At 37.9% G+C, this 25,406-nt stretch overlaps 2 protein-coding genes across 3 annotated transcripts in view; one reads left to right on the top strand and one right to left on the bottom strand.

Annotated features, from left to right (window-relative positions):
- Positions 1 to 9,466: 9,466 nt before the first annotated feature.
- On the top strand, positions 9,467 to 17,066 carry ADPGK (ADP dependent glucokinase). Of its 2 annotated transcripts, none has more exons than XM_072402114.1 (7): positions 9,467 to 10,387; positions 11,281 to 11,506; positions 12,492 to 12,554; positions 12,790 to 12,910; positions 13,007 to 13,203; positions 13,350 to 13,448; positions 14,430 to 17,066. In XM_072402114.1, the coding sequence occupies exons 1-7, from the start codon at positions 10,164 to 10,166 to the stop codon at positions 14,967 to 14,969; spliced, it is 1,470 nt and encodes a 489-aa protein (XP_072258215.1). In that variant the 5' UTR covers positions 9,467 to 10,163; the 3' UTR covers positions 14,970 to 17,066. The 2 variants fall into 2 exon arrangements, with proteins under 2 accessions (XP_072258215.1, XP_072258214.1); XM_072402113.1 differs by having other exon boundaries at positions 14,427 to 17,066.
- A 5,005-nt stretch (positions 17,067 to 22,071) lies between these two features.
- Positions 22,072 to 25,406, bottom strand: part of BBS4 (Bardet-Biedl syndrome 4) — a 7,779-nt gene continuing 4,444 nt past the window's right edge. Inside the window, exons 7-11 of the mRNA XM_072402116.1 lie at positions 24,734 to 24,905; positions 24,576 to 24,645; positions 23,654 to 23,792; positions 22,492 to 22,690; positions 22,072 to 22,413 (exon numbers count right to left, since the gene is read on the bottom strand). Coding sequence (XP_072258217.1) covers positions 22,313 to 22,413; positions 22,492 to 22,690; positions 23,654 to 23,792; positions 24,576 to 24,645; positions 24,734 to 24,905 — 681 coding nt within the window. The 3' untranslated portion in view covers positions 22,072 to 22,312. The remainder of the gene's footprint in view (positions 22,414 to 22,491; positions 22,691 to 23,653; positions 23,793 to 24,575; positions 24,646 to 24,733; positions 24,906 to 25,406) is intronic.

Here is a 25,406-nt window from a genome sequence, read left to right as displayed (position 1 = left end):
AATTCATGTTTAAAACAGAAGTGCGCCATCTAGTGGTCAACGTTTATAACTGCCCTTGAGCGCTCCACAGGCGTGCGTCTATGCCATCTAGTGGTCATGGGTAGAATTACTTGTAGGAATTTAACAGTCACTCCTTACTATTGCCTTGAGTACTATATACAGAAGTGGTCAGATTTAATAAAAGAAAGCACCTCTGAGACTCACATCCTTGGTTCTAGTTCGTTGAACAGTCCTGCTCTTCTTTTTAATACATTTGACAACTTGGTTTGCTTCTGACCACGATTTCAATTTGTCTGGAGCACAATTTTGTAGTGTTACTACACTTGCAAAAAATGGTTATTGTTGCAACAAATGGTTCAGTTTTGTGTTATTGGTGGTTGGTGGCAGCAGTGTTGCTGCGTGTTTTTTCAGATGCTACATAAGTACTATGACCCAGGCAACCGCAAAGACTTGAACTGTTTGTTACCACTTCCATGTTTGTTATCAAACATTTTAGTGGAGTCAGAAACAGTAGAAATGAAACACCACTTTTGAAGGCTTTTTGTGGCTACTTAAAATATCTGCACAGGGGAAGAAACCTAGTGGTTTCCTGGGTGCTCAGGAGCAGTAAACTCTCCTGGTTTTTACCACTAATGTGAGCCAAACCTAATTGTATATCACAATACAAAGTTTTGTCAGTACTGGGGAGACATCAGGGAAAAAGCATGTCAGCCTGAAGAATTCATTTAAACACCTTGTATATTGCACTGGCAAAGATAAAAGAAGAATGCAGTGTATATAGCAATAAAAGCAACACATGATAAAGTTGGGAAAACATTGACTTTAAAATATTTTATATCTCCCCAACATTTACACTCTAAAAACACAGGATTCAAAACATATCATACCAATCATTATTCCCTAATATAAAATAATTACAAAATGTGGCATGTCTACTCACTACAACATACAATGTCCCCTGTGATGTCTGCATACATATGTTCCTGCTCTACCATCCCTAATCAACTTTCCAGACTTTGTCTTGGTGGGGATACTAACATGGATGTCTGGGTTGACTCCAAAGATAACCATACCATACCATACCGTGATGCAGATGACACTTACAAGCTCAGTTGTCAATTGTTGCAACACCTAGGGAAGAAGAACTAGGGGAAAAGAACTAGGAGAAGAAGAACTAGGGGAAGAAGAACTAGGGGGAAGAAGAACTAGGGGAAGAAAAACTAGCGGGAAGAAGAACTAGGAGAAGAAGAACTAGGGGAAGAAGAACTAGGAGAAGAACTAGGGGAAGAAGAACTAGGAGAAGAAGAAATAGGGGAAGAAGAACTAGGGGAAGAAAAACTAGGGGGAAGAAGAACCAGGAGAAGAAGAACTAGGGGAAGAAGAACTAGAGGGAAAAAGAACTAGGGAAAGAAAAACTAGGGGGAAGAAGAACTAAGGGAAGAAGGACTACGGGAAAAACTAGGGGGAAGAACAACTAGAGGGAAGCAGAACTAAGGGGAAGCAAAATATGAAGCTAGGAAAAAAATGTATTTTGCTCATTATATACAATACCCAAAATCATAAATAGGTGAATAATTTAAAGCTGTAATGAATTAAAGTGCATTAGCCTTTAGTGTAAACTAAACCCAAAATGGATCTAAAATAAATATTCCATATTTGGCTTCTGTGAGGATACCAAGAGTCAGATCAGATCCTGGCTTTGTTGTATGCTAAGGGCAGAGAGATTGGAGAACAGGCAAAACAAAATGTAGTTTTACTCATGATACATGAAACCTGTTAGTTTTTTGTATTCATGATGAAAATATGAATAGATCTTATTCTCATTAAAACATTATTAGATAACCAAGAATCTGCTTAGAAACACTGGCCAAATGGTCTCATTATTTCTGACAACTCAGTGGGTGCATCTATAAATTTGTCTGGTCTTATGACCTCTTAATAGCACTATCAGAGCCAGTAAAACACCAGGCAGATGACTAAGGTGCTGATAAGACAAATGCTACTAAAGCAACAATTATAAGAAATGAGTATTTCAGAAGATTTTCAAAGAATTCCATGTCTGTCAGTTTTCCAGCTACAGGACAGTCAAAGCACCAAGTCCTCTCCTGTGCAGTAAAATGTTTATGTTGTGGTACCAGGCAGTGGTGGTGTAATGCCATTTTTTGAATTGCACCCCATCGCGTTTCTGCTGGCACACCCAGCTTACATTCCATACCGAATGTTTGTCTGTTTTCTGTTTGGGGGGGTTCCACCCTATTCCAAATAAGTGAATTGCTGTTAAACCCAATAATGGATTGAAGTTATGCATAACACCCCACTCAAATTGGTTGAGCTGCAATAATGCACAGTAATTGCATTGACAGATAACATTTACAACGCAATACAAAGTGTGAATGGGCCCCCTCGTGTTTATACAAGCCTATGACATCATTAAAGAGATACACAAGTCCTATATGCAGTGACTATGCACAATGTTTTCTATTATTAAGCCATTAAGGTATTAGGCCCAGCAGTGTCTAGGCAACTTCACATATCTGCAAGTGCATTGCTATGTTTTAGGAGAAAACCCAGATAGAGGGTTAATTTGTCAGGGTGCTGCTTAGGCACAGTTACCCATTTAGATATGCTCCATATACTTTAGACAATCTTCTGTGATCAGACCCACAGTAAGCAGCATGGTCCTGGCTGTATATTTACCAACCTGATTGCAAAATCTCCATATGGTCTGTTTTTATCTTACCAAACACTGTACAACAATTAGGAATTTTAACTTGGCATGTATTACCTGAACACACTTTATAATCTAATTGTTTCATTGACTAAGATTGGGTAAACTGAACAAAAATAATAGATAGGCTTTCACCTGAAGGAGACCACTAACCAGTACATGTACAGCCATTTCTGAAGATTAAACCAAAATCTGTGCCAGGCATGAACACAGTGAAAACCTCCAGACAGAATTGTTGTAGAGATGTAGATGCTATGGAAGAATGGCTATGAAAACGAAAGGAATAAAATGGTCAATAAAAAAATACACAAATTCTTTAATTGATACAATTAGATGCACATTGTAACAATATAAAAACAAACATCTAACATGAGTCTTCAGCATCTTTAAAGGGGTAGATTTAAAAACTATCAATACTTTTAGCTGTCATGTATTATAGAATCCCACTATGGAATACAACAATTATATACTGGGGACCTGAAAAACAGTTGTACCTTAATATGCAGCTTTTGAGAGCTCTACTTGATACTAAAATCTGAGATTGAGCTGCAAAAATTTTTACTTAGCCATAGCTTTGAATTAGGGTTACATGGGCAGGGACAGACTAGGGATGTGGGGTCCAAGAGGAAGACAGATGGCCCACTTTAAAAAGTGTTTGGCACTGCAAAGTATTGGCATGGCTTACTATAAGAAGCATAGTTATTAGTCATGGTTTAACAGATGCAGTTTATTTTAAGCCTGTGTAAAGAAGTTGGGCCAGTATGACATCAGGTTTTTTTTCAGTTTATGAGTAGCAGGATAATTGTCCCTGTCTGCAGTTCACTATTTTTATAGGTTATCAACACTGCTTACATTACTAAAGACTATCAAAGGCTGCCCCCATGTACTAAGGACTAATATAGACTGCTTGGTCAGCACCACGTAACATCATAGTGTACAGAAAGCAGTAATCAGTGTCCCTTGGGGCTAGTACCCAGACACAGATCTTTACTTTTCATGCAACTTCTAATTTGGTAAAAAAAAAAAAAAAAAAGATCAGATCTGAAAAAAATTTAATTTTTTTTAGCTTCTGATTAATTGTGAATAGTATGGACATGCTGATAAATATTGATCGAAAACGCATAAGCAGTGTCATGTTTATGAATGTGTAACTATCTCCGTGTCCATTGAAAAAAAAATAATCAGGAGGGCAGAATATGCAGTGTTTTGGGATGTCTGATCCAGGTTCCCTATGGTAGGGACATTAGACTGTGAGCTCTTATGACTATGGGTGTTGTACAATGCTGCATAATATGTCGGTGCTATATAAATACTGTGTAATACTGTGTAATAATTAATGACCATTTGAAATATCTGTCTACCACAACATTTACAGTGGATATACTCTAGTGTACTAAGCCTTATCCTTCTAGTTCTATCATTGGTGTCAGGGTGTATAAGACTGAGGGCACTTGGGCCTAACCACAAATGTGACATCATTAAGTGAGTATTATTTCACAGTGTTTGTGAAAAAGCCTAGGCCCAGGGGGAACAGACAAAGAAAATAAAGAAAGGCAGACCAATGTCAGTGATACAACAACCCCCACACTAGTGTCAGTGTGAGTAGCTTCAATAATAAACCCAAAAAGGGCCCACATTGAAGAAACTACATCGAAACCACATTGAAACTACAGATAAAAACAAATTCAGGGATTGCCACTGCCTAGCCCAGGCCCACACAGTCAGCAATGTGATGTCCTCCAGGCTCCAGAAGCTTTAAGAACTAAGCCTTCGTGAGAATATTTTTATAACACTGATGCTGCTAGGTGGTGAAGATGGCTGGCAGCTAGGGAGGAGCGAGAAGGCCTCTGGCATTCTCATAAAAAAGTTCTTCGATCTTCCGAAGGTTCTGCGTTTTTTTTTCAAGCAAGAGTGGAGGAATTTGCCACGAGATCGAGTTTTAAAAACTCGCTTGCCCATCCCTAGTGGCAGCCATCTGTTCTGGACATTGGTCCAGTTACACAAGACATAGCAGGCACATATGACAACAAGTGCATTAAAAATATACTAATAACAAAAGTGTTGCATTTCCCCCTTGAAATTGATCACTTCCATGTGAAACCTAATACATTTTTTAGATTTCAGTACTAAACACTCCATTGTATGTGTATTTATACCAATTGGTATAGAAAAAATGGGAGGAACAGATTTGGTGGTGTTAATTTTCACTTTGAAACTGGAGAATGCCATAGGTCCTAATGGAGATTGCCACTTGCCCTATTTAAGGGAATGGAGTGTATACCAATAAGAGGTATAATGGTACCTCTATTCCACACTTTTAGAAGTCACTTAACAAGGAACAAATCCTATTCCCACTGGAATCTGGCATTATAGAAGTGGAGAACATAAAAGCAGGAACAAATTCGCTTACTTTTTGATAAATATCACAAATAAGGGTGGTTGGAACAGAGACTGATGTCAACAACAGTGCATGCTGGGTGAAGTGCTGTGCAATATGTTGGTGCTATATAAATGCTGGGAAATATGTTTATCATTGAAAACATTTACAACATAGATATACAGGTTTGTGTTTGGAACTGTGCCCACCCACCAGAGATAAAATTTAGTTACTTTGCTTTTAAGACCCTTCTTTTTATGAAGTGTTGGAAAACCCCACACATTTTTGAACCCTGTACTCTTGTTTATAATATATTTGAATAGAATACTTTGGATCCTGCCAGCCAGCAGCATTTCCTTGCTCATAGAAACAAAGCAATAGAGGCAGAGCCTCTCATCTGCCCCTCATTCACCCTGACAGTGCATGCTCCTTTTTCCATGTATCACCCTGTCTTGTCCTTAATTTGGAAGGACTCTCAGAACCAAATGCTTCTGCCCCTCGTATTCCATTTTTTTGGGTTTTTAAATGGGCACCTCTATAAAAATGTATTATTTAACAATTTTAACTTTTTTTTACACTAAACCTTTCATCCAGCCTCGAAATGATTATTCTTTTCTTCATAAAAAGTTAATATAACAATAAAACACTACAATATGTTTGAAGATATTCTTCCTGTATTGGCTTAAAGAGGGCCACTGCCTCTTACAACTATCCTGAGTGCTTGTAGGGTGCAGCTACATCTGCCTGTGCAAGCTTGGTATTTTCTGAATGGAACATAATGGCTTACTACAGTATGCATAATGCTCTTCCTCTTAGCTGCACCCATGAACTGAAAAGTTGACTTTGGACTGCTTGAAACTGATAACATGACTGTCATAATGACATAGGAAAAAGAGGTAATTCCAGAGAAGATACTACTACGGTTTATGTACCTTTGTTCATTTATTGTACCTTTGGCAAAAGTGCCAGTAATAGGCTTACTATGTATATTTAACCCCTTTTTTATTTAAAAAAAAAAATTGAATACAGAAAAAAGTAATTAACTGTACTCCCAGGCAGGTGTTGGATGGCCACTGTATACATCAGATTCTCGTCCAAGACATACCCTGAGGCTCGTGATGGATGATAATCATCTGACGTGTGTATGTAGCCTAAAGGTCAGAGGAGTTAATGATAGCACAATTTCCTAGTACTATGACAGTAGTCCCCTTCCCTTTAGGTTTGCCACTGACTTGGTCTTCTCCCAGCCTATTAGGAAACTTTAAATGAAACTTAGAAGTGGTGCATGAAGAATCTTTTAAAGCAGCGGTCCACAACCTGTGGTGCACAAGAAAATGTTGGAGGTCTACGTCTCTGGCCAGTGCACCCCCAAGCAGGGTCAGGAGAAGGTCCCCGCTTGGGGGGGAGGGGGCGCAACGGTCAGAGTTGCGGACTATGTTTCCTCCATCGCAGGCCCAGAGAGGTGGGGGGGTTGTGTTTCTTGACACAACCCACCCACTCTCCCATTGCGGGTCTGAGCCTGCGATGAGAGAGTGGGTGGGTTCTGACATAATGATGTCACTCTGGGGGAAGTTTCTTCCTTATTAAGTGACACACGGTTCCAGGAGTTCATAAATTTAGTGGTCCATGACATCCAAAAGGATGGGGACCACTGTTTTAAAGGACCAAGGAAAATTACTTTGGGCCATAGCTTTTACAATACACCAAATACTGAAAAGAGTCCCAAATAAGTCTGGAATCCTGTATCTGTTCTATCTCATACTCTTCTTCAGAAGCAGCAGGAACAAGACCAGGTGATATAGTCTTCACAGAGAAGGGGTTTCACAGGTTGTGGGAGAACATTCAGTGTCCTGACCTGTCCTGTATTGTACAGGGTGATGTCAAAAGGCAAACATCTTAGACTAGAGGGAACTGGTCAGATCACAGAAAGAGCCTATAGGAATGAGGAATAAGGTAAGCAAAAGTGCCTATTATTTCCAGAGGAAAACAAGCATTTTACCCTTGCAGTGAGGGGTATACTGCAAGGGTGGGTTTCATTTTTTTTAGAGTTAGGGTTTAAAGCAGTTTGAGAGATAATTTACCTTACTGCCCATTTTATCTAACGTCTCATTATCCCATTATAAAAAAATCACACCTGCTAGCATTAGCAATCATATTATTGTATTCCCAACTTTCTTCCTAATTTTAAAAGGGAATATGAATAAAAATACACAATCACATGTATTTTTTTGGTAAATATTTTGCATATTTTGTATTTTTTTAAATATTGTACATATTATTGTCAACTTTTAATTAATACTAATACATAACAAATACAGTTATAATTTAAAGTATATTGTAACATATGAAATTCACACCTTCACTACAACGCTGCCTAAATATAGGCAGCAAAGGAGAGATTTCTTCCTGACTTCCTGATTCATATAATATTCATAAAATCAAGCCATACCACACAATCACATGCATGCTGTCTTGTGATGTCAGGTGTTTTTAGACAGTTGACATTATGGATTATAGGTCAGGAACCAATAATACTAATTCCTGACCATTTGACCAATCACAATAGAAAGAACAAATCACCGACAAAAAGCCCTATGTGTCCAAAAAACATTACCACATTTATTATTGCCATCATATATTCAGGCATAACTACCACCAATCCTTCTATACAAAGATAAGAGTAGGTTTCGAAAGTTTGTCCTTGGAATATTTTGTCCCCGGAGATTTTCATTGATTTTACAACTGAAATGAATAGAATAACATCTATGTTCATATTCATGTGTATGAAACTATATATGAACATTTATGTTTGAGAAAATTTCTATATCATCAAAAATCAAAAACAAAACAGAAACTAAAAAAAGTAAATATTATGTGAAATTTATTGTATGTGTTTTTTCAGTTCATTTTGTTGTGTGTGAATACTGTCTGCTTCAGTCAATTACTTATTGTCTGTGGATATTGAGGCTGAGAGCACTGCTTGGGCAGCGAGGGTCAATTGATTTAAAGTTTTTGCAGTTGCCGTGGGGACACAATTCATCTAGCAATAGCTAGAATAAAAGCAAACATAGAATGCCTATTGTGCCCTATACTGACACCCATTCTGTGAAAAGTATATATTATTGTAAATGTTAGATACCTAATGGTGCTGGTCAGAATGAACTGAAAAGGAGTGGGAACAAGAGGATCACCCAGTTTCACTGATGAAAGTGTATTCTATCTAGCCATGGAGAGATCTAATAAATTATTATTATTGTTATTATTATTATTATTATTATTAATAATAATAATAATAATAATAATAATAATAATAAACAAGATTTATATAGAACCAACATATTACGCAGCGCTGTACATTAAATAGGGGTTGCAAATGACAGACAAATACAGACAGTGACACAGGAGGAGAGGACTACCTGCCCCAAAGAGCTTACAATCTAGGAGGTGGGGAAATGTATACACAATAGGAGGGTAGATATGGAGTGGTGCGAAGTAGTGGGGGTTTCGAAAGGCAGAAAAAGATGGGTAGGCAAGTTTTAAAAAGTGAGTTTTGAGTGCTCTTTTAAATCAGGCCCCATGTGTTCAGTATGTACTGTGAATGCCTTTCTTGATTTCAGGAGCACATCAGGAGTGAAGCAAAACTGACACAGTCTCCTCCCTAATACTCTAAGCCAGTGTTTCTCAACTAGGGTTCCTCCAGAAGAAGTGCCAGGGGTTCCTTGAGCATTGAGCAGTTTTTGACTCTCAGGTCAAACACCACATTGACACCAATGATCCTTTTGGCTATCCATGGTAAGCGCCTTGAGGTCCCAAAAAAAATAAGGGTACGGCGTGCCCGCTCCACTACACCCCTGACTATACCAAAGGTTCCGGCTATCAGAATTCCTGAGCCAGGGCAATAGACCTGATTTATTAAAGCTCTTCAAGGCTGGAGAGGATACACTTTCATCAGTGAAGCTGGATGATCCAGTAAACATGGAATGGATTTCCTAAAACTCATTTGCTATATGTTAGCAAATGTTTTCAATCCTGGACAAGGTCCATTCCAGGTTTGCTGGATCACCCAGCTTCACTGATGAAAGTGTATCTTCTCCAATCTTAGAGAGTTTTTAAAAATCAGGCCCAATGTGTGTCTTTCATGTAAACAATTTTCCCTCTGTGGTTTTAAATTAGTAATTCTATGGCTTGTTTGCCATAACGCAGATAATACAGCCTATTTGCTGAGTAAAAGTCCCCCTATAGCCCCATTCACCCTATACTATGCATTATGAATAGATGTGCGGTAAAATGTTGGTGCTATATAAATCCTGTTTAAAAATATTAATAATAATAATGGAGATGGAACCACAAAGACAACTAAGCATGAGACAGCGTCCGCCATTTTGTTGGAGACCATTTAGACCGCTCGTCAATAGGCGCTTTGTCTCCGGAAAAATGGCCGCCAAGAAAAATCGTCCCCCACATTCAGGCAAATACAATGTCTTGTTGTTAGCTAACATCGGCATTTGGTGACGTGGACGCCGCTAGAGAGACTGTGGAGCGTGTTACGCCTCGTTCTCATTGTGCGCTCACAGTCAAACCCCTCAGGTGACCTTCCGCAGCTCTTCATTGGAAGACAGGCTCTGTTTCTTCCCTACGTGAGCCTATGCCGGGCGCTATTCACAGAGCCCAGTTACGCAGCGGCCGCTGTGTGCAGTAGCAGTAGCAGTAGCTTTGTCGGTGACTGTGCACCGGGGGGTCCGTGCTGTCCCTGCGCTCCACTTTCATTCATTCCTAGCGCTCCTTGCTGTTCCTTGTGGAGATGCAGCTGTCTCTGCTACAAGTATAGGAGTAGTCAGTGAAGTGGCCAGACTTGAGAGCTTGTGTCATTCTGTGGGCTTGCTGAAGATGGTGGCTTGTGTCAGAATTAATGGGCACAAACCTAATAGGTGCCATTAATATTTGGGCTTTATTAAGCAGGGAGAGTGTATGATGCTCTGCACCCTTCACTGATAAAGCAGCAGAATATTTCCATTTATTTTCCTAGTTAGGTAACTCTTAGTTTATACTCTGCTAATCATGTGGGTGAAAATCTGTGTGGGCCTGATGGCCATTGCGGTGGGGCTCCTCCACCATCTGCAGCCGGAGCTCCTGGAAGCTGCCCAGGACTATCTGACCTCATCCATACAGAGCATCTCCTCCGGGGAGCCGCCATCTAACCCTTCCTTGGAAGAAGCCCTCTCCACAGCATGGGACCAACTCATCACCGCGCCTGCCAAGCACTGGGAGAAGGTGGCAGTCGGGTGAGTACTGGCGGGCACACAACCCGGGCCATGGGTGGCACCAATCTCCCTTGTCACTATTTGGATGAATGTTTGTTACTGAGTGCTGGAGATGTTTTCAGTATATTGTGAAATATTGATGGTCATTGTTTAAAATATCAACTGGCCATTCATTACACAAAGAGGAACTGTGCAAGAATCGGTTGGCTTGCAGGAAATGCAATCAGGGAAATGTGCAAGAGCGGCAAAAATTGCTCAAGGAAAGTGAACTTTAGAGGCTTTATTTATAAATCAGGGAATCGGACATATCCTCAAACATTCCTTCGTGGGAATCTTTCAGGTCCATGTGTTTTAATTATGGTAATTGATTCCCATTAAGGAAAGTCAGATTCCCTATTTTTAAATAGAGCTCTAGAAGTTAGTATAGAGAGATCAATATGATGTGCTGATTTTTGTTTTTTATTTTGAAAGTGTCTATGAAACTTTTAAGTTTTGGATAGAATGAGCAAATGATAAAACCGTAATCGGGGTTTGTTGTCATCATTAGAAAGTTTTCTCTTCAATTTCCGTTCTTGTGACAGCTTTTTTCCAGAATAAAATCTGCAAAAGGGAAATTGTCTGTTATGAAAAAAGCAAACCAAGCTTCTAACATTTCATTCACTTTATAAAGCAGTAAATCTGACATTCACTGAAACATTCCCAGATGTAGAATCTTCCAGGTCCATGTGTTTCAATGGCAATTATTGATTCTCTACCAGGGGATGTTTAAGTAAATGACAGATTCACTGTTTTATAAGTAGACTTTACTTCATTTTTAAAGACAAATCTTTGGCTATACGTACACATTTTAGTTTTAGCCGATTGACAATAGATAGAAACAAGAGTCTGATAATCCTAAATAATTTCCTTTCTAGGGTGAATGCTTGTGTTGACGTAGTAGTCTCCGGGGTGAGCTTACTGAAAGCGTTGGGTCTGGGCCCAAGACCCGGAGGAGATCACCTGGTTCTCAACACTCCGGAGGATCTGGCAGAGACCTTCCAGCATTATATGCATCGAGGTGCAGCCGCTGAACGTTTCTATAGTGATGCTGACAGCTTTCAGCACATCTCCCGCACTGCTTCTCAGGATCCAGGAGCCAAGGTAACTTCAGAACGTCACTGAGCCACATCTGTGTGTAAGGATCACAATCACTGTGCAGGGACGTTTGTGCTTATTAGCTGCCTATCATATTATTATATCATATGTAACAATGGAAATATCAAATCAAGCTCTATTGCATTCCACAGTCATATACTGAAAAAGTAGAAAACACACAAAACCAACCTTTCCTTTAACACACAACTATCTGACTTGACAAGTAAATATATCCTTTTTTTTATCCTTTAGGGGGGATGACAAATTTCCTTTCATTTAGTGTTCTGACACCCATCACATAGATTGTAAGCAAAGAGCAAATACCAATAAAAAGTCAGCAAAACCTAATTTTTATTAGATCTTTCACACATGGATACAGTCCTTTTATACCTGGTAAAGCATCAAAGCTGAATTCTGGCCAGATATATAAAAGACACATTTTAATGTAGTCTTTTATTACTGAGAACCACTAGGCGCCCAGGAGCAGTGACAGGCAGTAACAGCTAGGCCTTTTCCGGCTTCTGGCAGCTGCAAAGCCTGGCAGAGCGGGGTCTTTTTTCTTTTCTTTCTTGAAATAAAACTACTGTATAGGCATTGACAAGCAGGGTTCTAATTCAAGATAATGTAGATTTCAGGAGAAGCTGCCCCTAGACACTGCATACAGTGTGTGAAACATATGGCAACCCTGCTGCCTCCTTCTGCCTGTCAGAAAAAGGATAGAAAATAAACCTACATAGTACAATGCTAATCTTTTTTGCAAGTGTTTTTAAGCGACAAAAAAACACTAGTGTGATCATCGCTTTATGGTTATTATTGTTACAAAAGCTGTTTTTAGCTGTTTAAGCTGTTTATCCTTTTAAAATTGAATAATACTTTGATCATATTTTTGAATGCACTTCTGCTCTAACATGCAAAGCTAGGGGTAGTGTATTGTATTTCTGATTTTATTCCCATTTGAGTCACTGAATTGTTTTTTTTCCTTTATTTGCAGCATTTTGTTGGAGGAAATGCTGCTCTTATTGCACAGAGATTGGCAACACATCCAAATCTGGAGGTAAAAATAAACCTGCATCTTCATTATTCTGTGTTCTGTCAGTGATACTGTGCTGGTATTTTGGGATCGCAGAGTCATCAGGATAAAATTATTTTAGCAAGACCTTTCCTAATGACTAATCAACATGTTATGAAAATTAAAGTGATCTGCACATCCTTTGGACTTCAGCTGGAGGTATAATTATGGCTGACAGGTTGTATCTTTTTTTTTTTTTTTTTTTTTTTTTACAACTTAGGTTCTCCTGTGTGGACCAATAGGCCCTAAGCTACATGAATTATTGGATGAAAAAATTGTCGTGCCCCCTGCATCTTTGAAGGAGCTGGATGAGTATCACCTTATCCTGGAATATAAAGCTGGTAAAACATATACAGAATATATGCAGTTGTTTAGCAGCATTAATGGTTGAATAAGGCAGAGGACACTATTCACTAATCATCTTTTGCTACTTGTAGGGGAGAAGTGGGGCTCCGGTCAAGCTCCTGCTGCCAGCAGGTTTATATTTTCCCATGACTTGTCCAATGGAGCCATGACGTCACTGGAGATTCTGCTTTCCAGTCTGGAAGATTTCCAGCCCAAGCTTTTGGTTCTTTCTGGGCTGCACATGATGGAAGGGTTAACCCAGGAGGCCAGAGCCAACCGCTTGCAAGAGGTAAGACAGTAAAAAGATTCACTACTACAAAACTAATATTGTATTAGCATTCTGCAACCTGAATTGTTACCACTATATCTAGCAATTTCATCACTGATTCTGGCAACGTGACCATTTATTCAACATTGTTTTCTCTTTGCCCTAAGGCGGCTAAGGCGTTGTCAGACGTCCCTTCAGATATTCTCATTCATCTCGAGCTGGCTAGTATGACTGATGGAGATTTAATGAGAGGAATCATTTACCAGGTAACCACCCAGATGGGAAAAACTAAACCTAATTATAAATCTTATTTGACGAGCAGGTATTGAGGATATCATACTTCTCAAGGTCAGGACAGCCAGTGTAGGCCTCCTATTAAAAAAAGTGTAAGAAACTGGTGCTGTACACGTCATGGTCGTGCTCGCCTTTGGTGAGAATTATTTGATGTGCGTACCTAGCTTAACACAAGGCAAGTCCAAGGAGAGAATTAACAGTGCGTCTAAAAAATTGCAATTTGATGGGCCTGATTTATTAAACACTTTTATCAATGAACCTGGGGGATCTAGCAAATCTGAAATGGATCTGGTCCAGGATTGAAAACATTTGCTAACAACTAGTAAAGACTTTAAAGAAATCCATTCAAGGTGTGCTGGATCACCCTGGTTCACTGATGAAAGAGTGTCCTCTCCAGCCTTGGAGAGCTGTAATAAATCAGGCCCAATGTATAAACTTTCTAAAGTTTAAACTGAAAGTTATTTTACTTTGCTTGTTCTGTCTGGTTTCTTGGTTTGTCCACTCATTATGTGCTCTTACATTTCTATTTGTAGTTTCAAGACTGACTGTTCTATATAACAATTTTTATAAATATATTTTTAAAACATGAGATTCATTATGCATTGGACGCTTGGTATAATTTTTACTTTTAGTAAAGAGTCTTTAAAAAGTAGTTTTCTTATTTTTAAAAGCTGAAGGTATTTAGATTGCAGAACATGTATCAGATTTGCAGTCTTATACCATGAATCAGTATAAATGACTTTCAAAGTGTAGTAACTGATGGAAGTAAAATGTATAGGTTAGATTAAGTGAAGATTACTTTTGTGAGTTAATTTCTCTCTGTTCATTTCACTTTGTCTTGGTAAATAATCCACATCTAAGACATTGTGCACATTGTGTGATATGTATGTTTATGATTTGTATCCCTTTTCACATAAGGTCTCTGTATCCTTCTCTGTTATTTTGGTCAGCAGGTCTTCCCAGTGATCAGCTCTGTGGGCCTTAATGAGCAAGAGCTCCTCTTCCTCAGCCAGTCATCCTCTGGTCCTCACTCTGCACTCCCAGCATGGTCAGGTATCCCAGATGTTGGAATAGTGAGTGATATATTGTTCTGGATCCTAAAGGGTTCTGTTCATGAAGACTCTGCTCTTACCAGAGTCCACTTTCACACTTTAGCCTACCACATTATTGCCACCGTCGATGGCTTCTGGGAAAATCAGGTGGCTGCAGTTGCTGCTGGCGCTCGGATTGCTGGAAGCCAAGCTTGTGCCAGTGAAAAAATTGAACCTTCAAAAGTAATGCTAAAAAGCCCACTGGAATTTTCTACCTCCAAAACAGACATGGGTCCCACTGCCAGGGTGAGTGCCAAGGAACCTGTGGCAATTTGGAGCAAAGGCGGAGTGACCTTCTATTTTACACCAGTGCTCATATGCAAAGAGCCAGTTAGGACTGTGGGGTTGGGTGATGCTATATCCGCAGAAGGATTGTTGTTTTCAGAAGCTAAGACTCAATGAGGAAATAATCTGGTTCTACAGACATGCACAGGTCATATCTGCTGCTGGCACTGAAAAGATAAATCTCAGACTTTAAAAGCTGCTTAGAGCCATGCTTTACAATGTTTTCAGAGAATCACTGAATGCAGATTCTAATGTTGGTTTTATGTGATCTTTTTTTTTTACAACATGATGCAGTACATTTATACCATAAAAACAATTCTACATAATGAAGGTATTTATCATGTATAAAAGCTAAAGCACTTGACGCAGGGCCTCATGTATCCACATTGTCCATAAGAGCTAGTTTAATTTTTATTTTTTTTTTGAGAAGTAAAATGTCACTTAAAATCTGATTGGTAACTATAAATGACAGGCACTCTTTATTCATGAGAGCCATTTAGCACTGTATTCCCTTCAGTTAGGAATAATTCTAATAACCTGTGCACAAGATTGGACATCTGGTGTCAATTTCAATGAAGCTATAGATAATTATTTGCTCCTGATTGGTTGCTGTGGGCGACACTGCCACTTTCATTTGCACTAAAGTCTTATAGTCTTAAATATATATAATTAGGCCACACTAAAGGTCTAAAAATATCAGACTGTTTGTTTTGCCCATAGCAACTTAAGCATTTCTCCATGTTGTCTAAAATTGTTAAGGGAAAATGGGCTTGGTTGTATTGGATCAACATGGGTTGTCTGCTTGAGACTATTCCTTTTAAAAATAAAATCTACAGTGCGTTCTGTCTTAAACTTGCTCACCCAGATTGTAGATAGTATATTTACCTTTTATCGCCTGTACTGGTAAAGTTAGATTTATATTGTAATTTTTTGTATATTGTAAGCATACCAGCCCGTTATGTACATTCTAACTTTTTTCCCGCCTTTGTTCTGCAGTAATAAATAGGGTAATGGTTTCTGTTCCTTTCCTTTGGTGCTGGTTCTCATAAGTAACAGGTGATTAAAAAATATGTCTATGTTTTAAAGTCCTAAAAATAAAGGTTTATGTAGTACATTAAAGCCCCAGCAACCTTGCAGCAATTATCTTTTACTGTTAGGCTACAGAATTGTTGTTTGCTTTGAGTCTGATGTAAAAGAAGGTAGGGTACTAATCCTGACAAGTAATGCTGCCTTCTTTTTTCAATATTATTAGTGCTCCGTTTTTATTATTCAGTGTATAATGCTGGTCATAATGCAAAATATTTTGGCATACAAATCTTAATAAAAAATTGTAGTGCCAGCGTGCATCCAAATGCCGCACTGTTTGAGCTTTGGATCTGAACACAGTTGAGTTCTTTCTTCATGCCACTGACTGGACAATGGTGAATATCAAAGCACCGTTATTTGTTAAAGGAAAGAAGTTCACTTCTGTTAAAAATGTAAAGATTAAGCAGTGGACTGTATATAGGCTATAATAGCCTTTCTGTTCAGTGGTTGACATCAAGCAACTCGGTATTCTTTAGCTTTTGAGAAATTATAATTATATATGATTGAGTTCTATTGCGTTCAGTTGGGTTTCAAAGCCAGTTTACTGAGGCCTGTAGTACCATTAAAACCCATTGACAAACCACATGGTGGAATCAAACAATAACTATTAACGTCTCACACCATACTCTTCAGTGTTCTTCTCTCCATCTCCCGACCTTGTGCTGTCTATGATTTGTTTTATTTATTGGGACCAAAATATTACAACTTTATATTCCCTTTTGTGTTTTAACTTTGCCGCCATCTTTTTACAACTGATAGCTTGCTTATTTATTCAACTTTAATGGTTCCTGTAAACCCTTTTTTATGCTTTGCTATTCTGTTGGAGGCAGCTGATGATGTAACTGACTTTGCTGTTACAGTTCTACACCAAAACAAATATTTATATTTATTATCATGTACCATCAGGTCATCAATATGCAGTGGTAATAAACAATGCAGATATGTGGTAGGTGCACATCTAACATATTCTCATTAGGTAAATGTCCACAATACATATTTGCATCAGTTTTGTTATGCTTTGTCTATTGTTTTCAGAGCACTGGAAAAAGATATCACACTTTTGTAATGTACCGTTTTGTGATAAAACTTTGTAACTTTTTTTAATAAATGGTAATACTTCTTACAGAATTCAAATGTCTGGCTAATAGGATGTAACAGAGCCTGTTACACCTGCACACAGGATTCCTACCTTTGTACTCTTGAGTTCAGTGTGAGTAAAATTTAAATGGATGTTAGCTTGCTGTGTTGAGTTCTGCTTGTGTGATTTGCTTATGTTCTCCAGGATCCTACATTCTATACTTTAAACTAGCATCTAAACTGACCTGGTGTTGGGGTGTCTTTTACAGAGAATGCTGAAATAAAGTACATATTTTACATAAAGTAGTTTTCATAGTTCAGCAACCAATGTTAGTGATAGATCATATACCAACACAATTACTGGGTGAGGTAATTGAGCCTTGGATTTGAAATGCAGCTAAGTGACAAGAAAATGGCAACTTTCAGCAACAAAATATGCCAACAGTTAAAACATCAAGTATAAGTTAAATAAAATGTATTTATTCCAAATCAGGCAGAAAAATAGTGAAGAATTTACTATTCATTGAAGATATTCTGAGAGGTCAGGGGTGGAAACTTCGGTGTTATGACTTCCTTTGTCCAGCACTGAAGGACCACAAATCCTGAGCTTTGAATCTCACCGGTACAATGCCATCATTTCACATTCATGGAATTAATATTCTTCTTTACATCCAAGTCATTAGAAAGTGTTCCCATACACCTATGTGAGAATTAAGGTGGCCTAACACTTATCAGAATGATAATAAAAAAAATGCACACTGCATTCCCCATCCTCTGATTGACTGTTGTGGATTTCATGTATGCAAAGGTAATGAGCTGTGTCAGAATTTTGTCAATCCATTCTGACTGATTAAATAAATATATATGTGTTTTGAGAGAACTGATCAATTAGCTGATCAGTTTATATATTAACAATTTGATAGTTTACATTTCCAATAAATATTTTTGGTTGAAAATAACTAAAAGATGGCTTGTTAGTGATCACTCTTATCTAAATCACAGATTATGTGCATGTCTACTGTTTAGCCTGGGCCATACAGTGCAGGGAATTCAACTTGCACTCATCTCTTATCCAGGATGTGGCTTGCATTTCACTGTTTTGTTCATACACATTTATTGTAGACAATATTTTGCTGTGATCTGCCAAACGAGTTATGATTTTCCTAAACTTTGTTATATGTATGACACTAGCGTATTCTCAACATAGGGCCCCTAATCCCAATCACCTTCTATTTGTTACCTGGGCTGTCAGAGGGTTTTCAAGACAAGCAGGACATTTTTGCTACCCTCCAGTTTTCCTGTTTGGCTTTGGAAGACATCAACCAGCTGGTCTGAGTAACCCACCATCTTATCAGCAAGAGTTCACCTAAAACCTCTACTTGCAGGGGTCCAAGCACAACCAGGTTGGAAGACATCAAATCATTCTAGGATGGTAAAGAATGCAAAGATTTTCATTAATTCATGCAAAAAGATCATCTTAAATCAGGGAGAGACTTACATCAAGGTAAGTTTTTCTGGTGGAGATGATGGATAAACTGATCAAAGCCATCTATGCTATGCTACAGAACAAACCTATGGGGTTAAGGAGACTATATCTATGCATGACAAACTACAGAGGGTTGGAAAAGGCTAAAGGACGATGGGAAAGGTCAATCTTCTTTCAAAAACAGACTTTGTGGACCATAAGAAAATATTTGGTTCTGAATGGGAAAAAGTCTTGAAAAGATCAGCCTACAATTAGAAAAGCTTTCCAATCAAGGCATAGATTCATTAGGAAGCCGAGTCAGGAGGTAGGAAGTTCTGTCTTACCATAAATCTTAAAAGACTGAACAGAATAGTCAAAAACAGGAAGTTCAAGAAATTTTCTATTAAACTGACTTTACTTATTGCTGTTACAGCCAGAAGTGATATCAAAATACAAACTATTAAAAGAGTCATTATTTATTATCATGTAGGATAAAGTAATTCTATGAGCAGACTTGGCTTTCCCACCTTAATTCATATCAGGTTTTTGCAATAAATAGGACATTATTACCCCTTTTTCAGGCACTCAAGCCTATTCATTTAAAGAAAAAAAGTTTACAGTGCTTCAGAAAATGCATTATACAAGAAATTGAAGTCAAATGTACCATGTGGGGTCCCCAAGAACGTCTTCAGAGCTGTAAAAGGTTTGTCGCATGTATTCGTCAAGCAATGGGACTTTCTTATAAACAAGTTTGGGAACCATACCTACTATATTTAACAGCATCCTCTTACAAGGTCTCCATCTATATCCAGGGCAGAAAGAACCATAACCTTTATTTATCAAATAGGCAGTACATTTTTTAATAAACCTGTATGAAATAAGATATTACAGTAGGTTATCTTTGAACATGATATCCGGAAATCCCAGTGGGTAAGGGGTAACCCAGATGATCTAATGTAAAAAATACAAATATTTAGAGCTACACGGTCCAACATGAATATGTTTATGAAGCTCTATAAAGTGGATCTCCTTTCGAGCCAAGATCCGGCTTACAGGAGGAAAGTACTTAAAGCAGTGGTCTAGTTCTAGTTATCATCTTGCTTGTCTCTCAAATAAACCCTCCCGGAGGAAAGAAGAACCAAAATTTAATACCCGATAACTCCCTTTCCCCTTAATCCCACCAGGAATGTGGGCCCCTCCTAAATATCTATAGGGTTTTGGTGGTGATATAGAGTCATCTTGGCTATGAAATGAGGATCATGACTCCTAAAGACCTTTTTAAAAAATATGCTTTTGTGTTGTAGTGAACTGCCCTAAAGGATTTAAGAAAAAGGAGTCATCAGATAATTTTTGTTGTTATTTGTATGTATACAAAAACAGGTAAAGTTTTTTCTATCATGAATTTAACAAGGATTTCCTTATTTAAAGCAGACGACTGACTTTATATATTACAAGAATGCATTTTATTTTCTGTGCAAGTTCATTAAAACCAAATAATGCCAATTTATGGCTCCTTTATGTTTGTAATTATTATTTACAGGTTATAGGAACACATTGCTTTTTTGAGTGAATGGGCTGTGATTCTAAAATTTCAATAGCTGAATATCTTGTGCAGCATGCCACATGTATCTGAGACATATGCAGACATGCGTTTGCTTGTAAAATCTGTTCTAATATATGTATTTAATTCAGTAACAAAAACCTTGTTTCTATCTTTTTTTTTCTACTATTTAATAAATGGACCCTTTTTTTCCTAGTATATTATCATACATAAAAGGATTCACTTTAAGATGCAGTGTCCATATAAATGCAGAGGACTGAGTAGAGGATGCTTTATCCCTGTTAGGCACAATATACCTTGGTTTTTGCATACCTACTTCCTGCTGTCTACAACAAGACATCATTATTTTCATATTTTTTTACATAAGCTAGTGCAGCTGTAATGCTCCACAGGCTTATTTCAAAAATGATTTACAGTATTTTAAGCAAATATAATTTAGCTTTGTCTGCAGGCCTGCCCTTGCAAGGAATACAGTAAGCCAAGTTTCATAGAAACTGTGCCAAACTCAACATCTCCAGTGAGGGCATCCCTCCACCTGTGTAAAGTCCTTCTGGGTTCTAGAATCATTTAAATAAAATAAATATTTGACTTTGTAGCTATATTAATATTATTAATAATAATAATAAATCAGTAAAATACAGGTTTGTGTTGGATCTTATTATTATTAGACAGGATTTATATAGCGCCAACATATTACGCAGCACTGTATATTAAATAAGGGTGGCAAATGACAAACGAATACAGACAGTGACACTGAAGGAGAGGACCCTGCCCCGAAGAGCTTACAATCTAGTAGACATTGTGGCTTGGTATATCTATATGAAGAGAGAATGCACAGACAATATATTTATTTGTAACTTCATGGTTAAGGAAAGGATTTTAGGGGTCTAATAATAAAGCAGTGAATTGGGCATTTAGGTGGTGGAATGGTTTTTTATACTGCTTAGCTGCACAATGAATGGACAAAATGGGAATCTGGATTTTTAAGAAATATTTGACAAACACATAATCCAACAACTTACATTGTCTTAATGGCAGAATAGTTATAGTTTTATCTCTGGAACTTTGATTGGAAATCTAGGACATGCATATACAGTTAGATCCATAAATATTTGGACAGAGAACTTTTTTCTTATATTTGGTTCTGTAGATTACCACAATTAATTTAAAATGAAACAACTCAGATGCAGTTGAACTGCAGACTTTCAGCTTTAATTCAGTGGGTTGAAAAAAAAAGATTGCATAAAAATGTGACGAACTAAAGCCTTTTTTTACACAATCACTTCATTTCAGGGGCTCAAAAGTAATTGGACAATTGACTTAAAGGCTATTTTATGGGCTGGTGTGGGCAATTCCTTCTTTATGTCATTATCAATTAAGCAGATAAAAGCCCTGCAGTTGATTTGAGGAGGGGGGAGGGTACTTGTATGTGGAAGATTTTGCTGTGAACAGACAACATGCAGTCAAAAGAGCTCTCCATGCAGTTGAAACACGCCATCCTTAAGCCGCAAAAACAGAAAAAAACAATCCGAGAAATTGCTATAATATTAGGAGTGGCAAAATCTACAGTACATCATGAGAAAGAAACAAAGCACTGGTGAACTCAGCAACGCCAAAAGACCTGGACGTCAACGGAATACAACAGTGGTGGATGATCGCAGAATTATTTCCATGGTGAGAAGAAACCCCTTCACAACAGCCAACCAAGTGAACAACACTCTCTAGGAGGTAGTCGTATCGATATCCAAGTCTACCATAAAGAGAAGACTGTGTGTGATTAGGACACTGTTCCTCTGGAAACTTGGTGATGTGACTAGTTCTTTTCCCTCTGCATGCATTTTTTGGAGTTAAATTTCTATTTAAACAAATGCAAGGATTTTGAAAGTCCCTGAATGTGAATAAATACATTTATTTGCTTTATATTTTTTTTAATATAAAGCAGCCTATTTAATATATATATATTATATAATTTTATCTGCACAAGTTATGAGGGTACAAAGCAAACCATTATCTCTACCACTGATGCAACATACAGTAAGTTAGTTTAATAGGGGGTCTAGAAAATGACATAATTAGTACTTAAAGTATTTATTACATCTATATATACAAAATGTATCTCCCATACAGCCAGTGTAATCTGTACATCTAGTCCAGATAACAGATATTCTGTAAAAGATCTAAAAGTGGATAAATTGGGCTTCTTCTTATAAAAGCACAGGGAGATTTTTCTAGATAATACATTCAACCAGAAGAATCACAAGTGAACTAGATTCAGTTTGCACTCTTTTTGTATTCTGTTGAAGAGCCTGAACTTGTAGGGTCCTCGGGCTCCAGTGGTAATGATGGAGGTTTGGAGACAGGTGCACTGCTTCCTAAAAGAAATTAAAGTTATGGACTTTGATCTCAGAAGTATGGAAAAGTAAAGGGTTTAGATTATTTGGGTGTCTTACCTGCTGCAGCCTTACTGTATCCAGCAGCAGAAGACATTGCTCTTCCCAGAGCCTGATTGGACCCTAGCGGAGTCTGCTCCGTCCCTGGTCCTTTCACTCCTGCTCGCTGCTTGGTTTTTTGGTCTTTAGTCTGTTTTGTCCACACAAGGCTCTCACCAACCTGAAGGGCTGCCCCTAATTTCTGAGCCATGTCCACCATCTATAGAAATAGAAAAAGTTTATCAGTATCAGAATTTAGATTAAATGATAGCCATGAGTCCATAGCAATTAACACCAAACATTAATAATTTTGCACAATTTTAGCTAAAGGCAGGGGCCCAACTTCTAACTCAGGGAGTGTCTTATAGCTAGGTTATGGACATTCACAGAAAAGAAAAATTTTCAGTTCTCACCGGCTGCCCCCATAAACACATTTTAGTAAAAATGCGTTATTCTGAAAGCAAATCTCCAGAATAGGAAATGAAATAAGAGCCTGTCCAACAAGTCCAAAACAAAGTTGGGCCTGAGTTGGGTTTTATATAGGACTGCATATATTACAAAAACCTCAATAAAGGTAAGACCCATGTAAGGGGGAACTAAACCTGTGTTATTCACCTATCCCTATTTCTCCATCTTAGGGCACTAGCATCTTTCTTCTTCCTCTTTACGATCTTTGCCAATCTTGATTGGCTGTGCCAGCCGGAGTTCATTCATGGCACACAAAAAGGAAGCCGGATAGCCGGGTTTCCCTGGCAACCACCGGTGAGCTGCAAATGCGCGGCTCAGCTTTTCTGACAGTTCCCTGGTGGCAGGTAAGATGGATTACTGCAGGAAGAACATCGACTTTCCCTTTCTACAATAACAACCATAACAACCTGGCTGATCATGTATTTTTCAAAGTGGGCCTTACTTCCAATTTAAGGACCATTTATACATAATTTTTCAATTGTACATTCACCAACACAAAAAAGTAACAGGAAATGGGTTTTCACTAAAAATAAAAGTAATTTTATGGTTTGCTTTAATAACCAACAAAATCTGAAAATTCTGTACACTTTTCTAACTTACAAAGCCAAATAGTATGTTTTAAATCTGCAGATCATCATATATTTGGATCTGTCATATAACAGATTGTAATGTCTAAACATGCCTCAGGCATTATGTTGTATGTCCTTATTCTTACCTCTGGATCAAACTCTGTTCCAGTATCTCTTAAAATGTTGACTTTGCGCTCCAGTTCCTGGTATTGACTCAGCGCCCCCTTCTTATCTCCTTGATTGTAGAGCAAAATTGCAAAGTTCAGATTTACAAGAGGGTCTGTCCTGAGAGAAGGAAAAGCATGTCACAAAGACAGAAAGTCTGGCGCTGTAATATTATGATAATGCCAGAAATATAAAAGTATAACATTTTTTACTTTTTTTTAACCCACTGAATAAGGTGGAGGCTTAAGGAATGCTGGTTTCTCCTACACAGCACTTGTGCATATGGTGGTTGAACAATGGCCCTTTATATTTGGGAACATGTCCAGAAAACAAAACATTTAAAAAAAAAAACAGCTGTGCAGTTGATAACATATAAACACAGCATTACAAGATCCTAACACCATTCTTTTAAAACACAAAAAATATTTTATGCCAGAATTAAAGTGTGACTTGTGCACCACAGCCTCTACTTTGGTGATCAGTGGTGTAGTTGCAGGCTCTGACATCATTCCGCAAGATGATGAATATTTATTCCTGCTTTTTAAAGACACCAACAGATGAAGAACAGAGCCAACAAATAAAAATGCTGTTTTTTATCACCATATACATAACTGAATATTTTATCATTGCAGTGCAGAAGTAGCCTGACTGTAAGCGTAATTTTCCTTATTTGACTTAAAAATGAGCCTTCAGTCCTTAACTATTTGGAAAAATTGTCACATCCACTGAAATCAGTTTAGAATTAGCTAAATTGTTTTAAAAGTTGTGGTTTGGATGGAGATAACATGAAATGGATTATTTACAAAGCTAATGTTAACACAACTAAGTGTTCCAGTTTGCAGCATTAAAAACAGATCCCACTCGGATTTTATTAATCACAATTACAAGATAATGTTGACTCACTGATCCAGACTGGCAGCCTGCTGATATGAGTTCTTGGCGTTCTCTGTATCATCTAGGTATGTGAGTGCCACTTAAAATAGAGAAGATATAGAGTAAGAACATAAGCTGAGACTGACCTAAGTACCACGATACAAAGACATAACTAGTGTTATCCTTACCTGCCAAAAGCATGTAAAGTGTGGCATTCCCATGATGCAACGATATAGCTGCACTTAGAAAGTGAAAAGCTGAGGCATATTGCTGCATACTAAGATGAACCAGCCCCAGATTAAACAGTACTCGCCAATCAAATGGGGAAAAGTAAAGTGCACGCTTCAGACAGCTGATGGCCTAGAATAGCAACACCAAAATCAGAAGTGATTAAACAGAACCCGCAAGTTGCATCAACTAAAATACCTGACTGCATTGTATTTCATGAACCCTCACATCCAAAGCTACAAACAAAATTCTGTCTCTCTGCAGCAGATTTGTAGTAAATAGTGTAAATAAAAAACGGTATTCTTTTCAGTCAACCAATTAACATAGACTTTTATTGAAACTTTTGCTGTCAGCAAATCATTTTCTGAGGAATAAAAAAAGATACTGGTAAGAACAAAAGCAATATTTGGACTGGTTACTGGTTGATTGGACAGTTTTACAGTTTAGGTTCAAGCGCTTTAGGTTTTACAGTTACCCAACTCTCCCCCTTCTTTCTTTTTTCTCTGTAAGAGAAAGTGAAGAATTCCTTTTCTCACTTACCCAACCTACACCACATTTGATAATAATTGCACATTTCCATTTTAACTAGACAACTTCCTTATGAACAGGACAAAAAAAAAAAAAAAAAAAAAA

The sequence above is a fragment of the Pyxicephalus adspersus genome, chromosome 2, assembly GCF_032062135.1.
Source record: "Pyxicephalus adspersus chromosome 2, UCB_Pads_2.0, whole genome shotgun sequence".
Taxonomy (NCBI): Eukaryota; Metazoa; Chordata; class Amphibia; order Anura; family Pyxicephalidae; genus Pyxicephalus; species Pyxicephalus adspersus.
The sequence above is the reverse complement of the archived record's forward strand: the minus strand, read 5'-3'. Positions and strand labels throughout refer to the sequence as shown.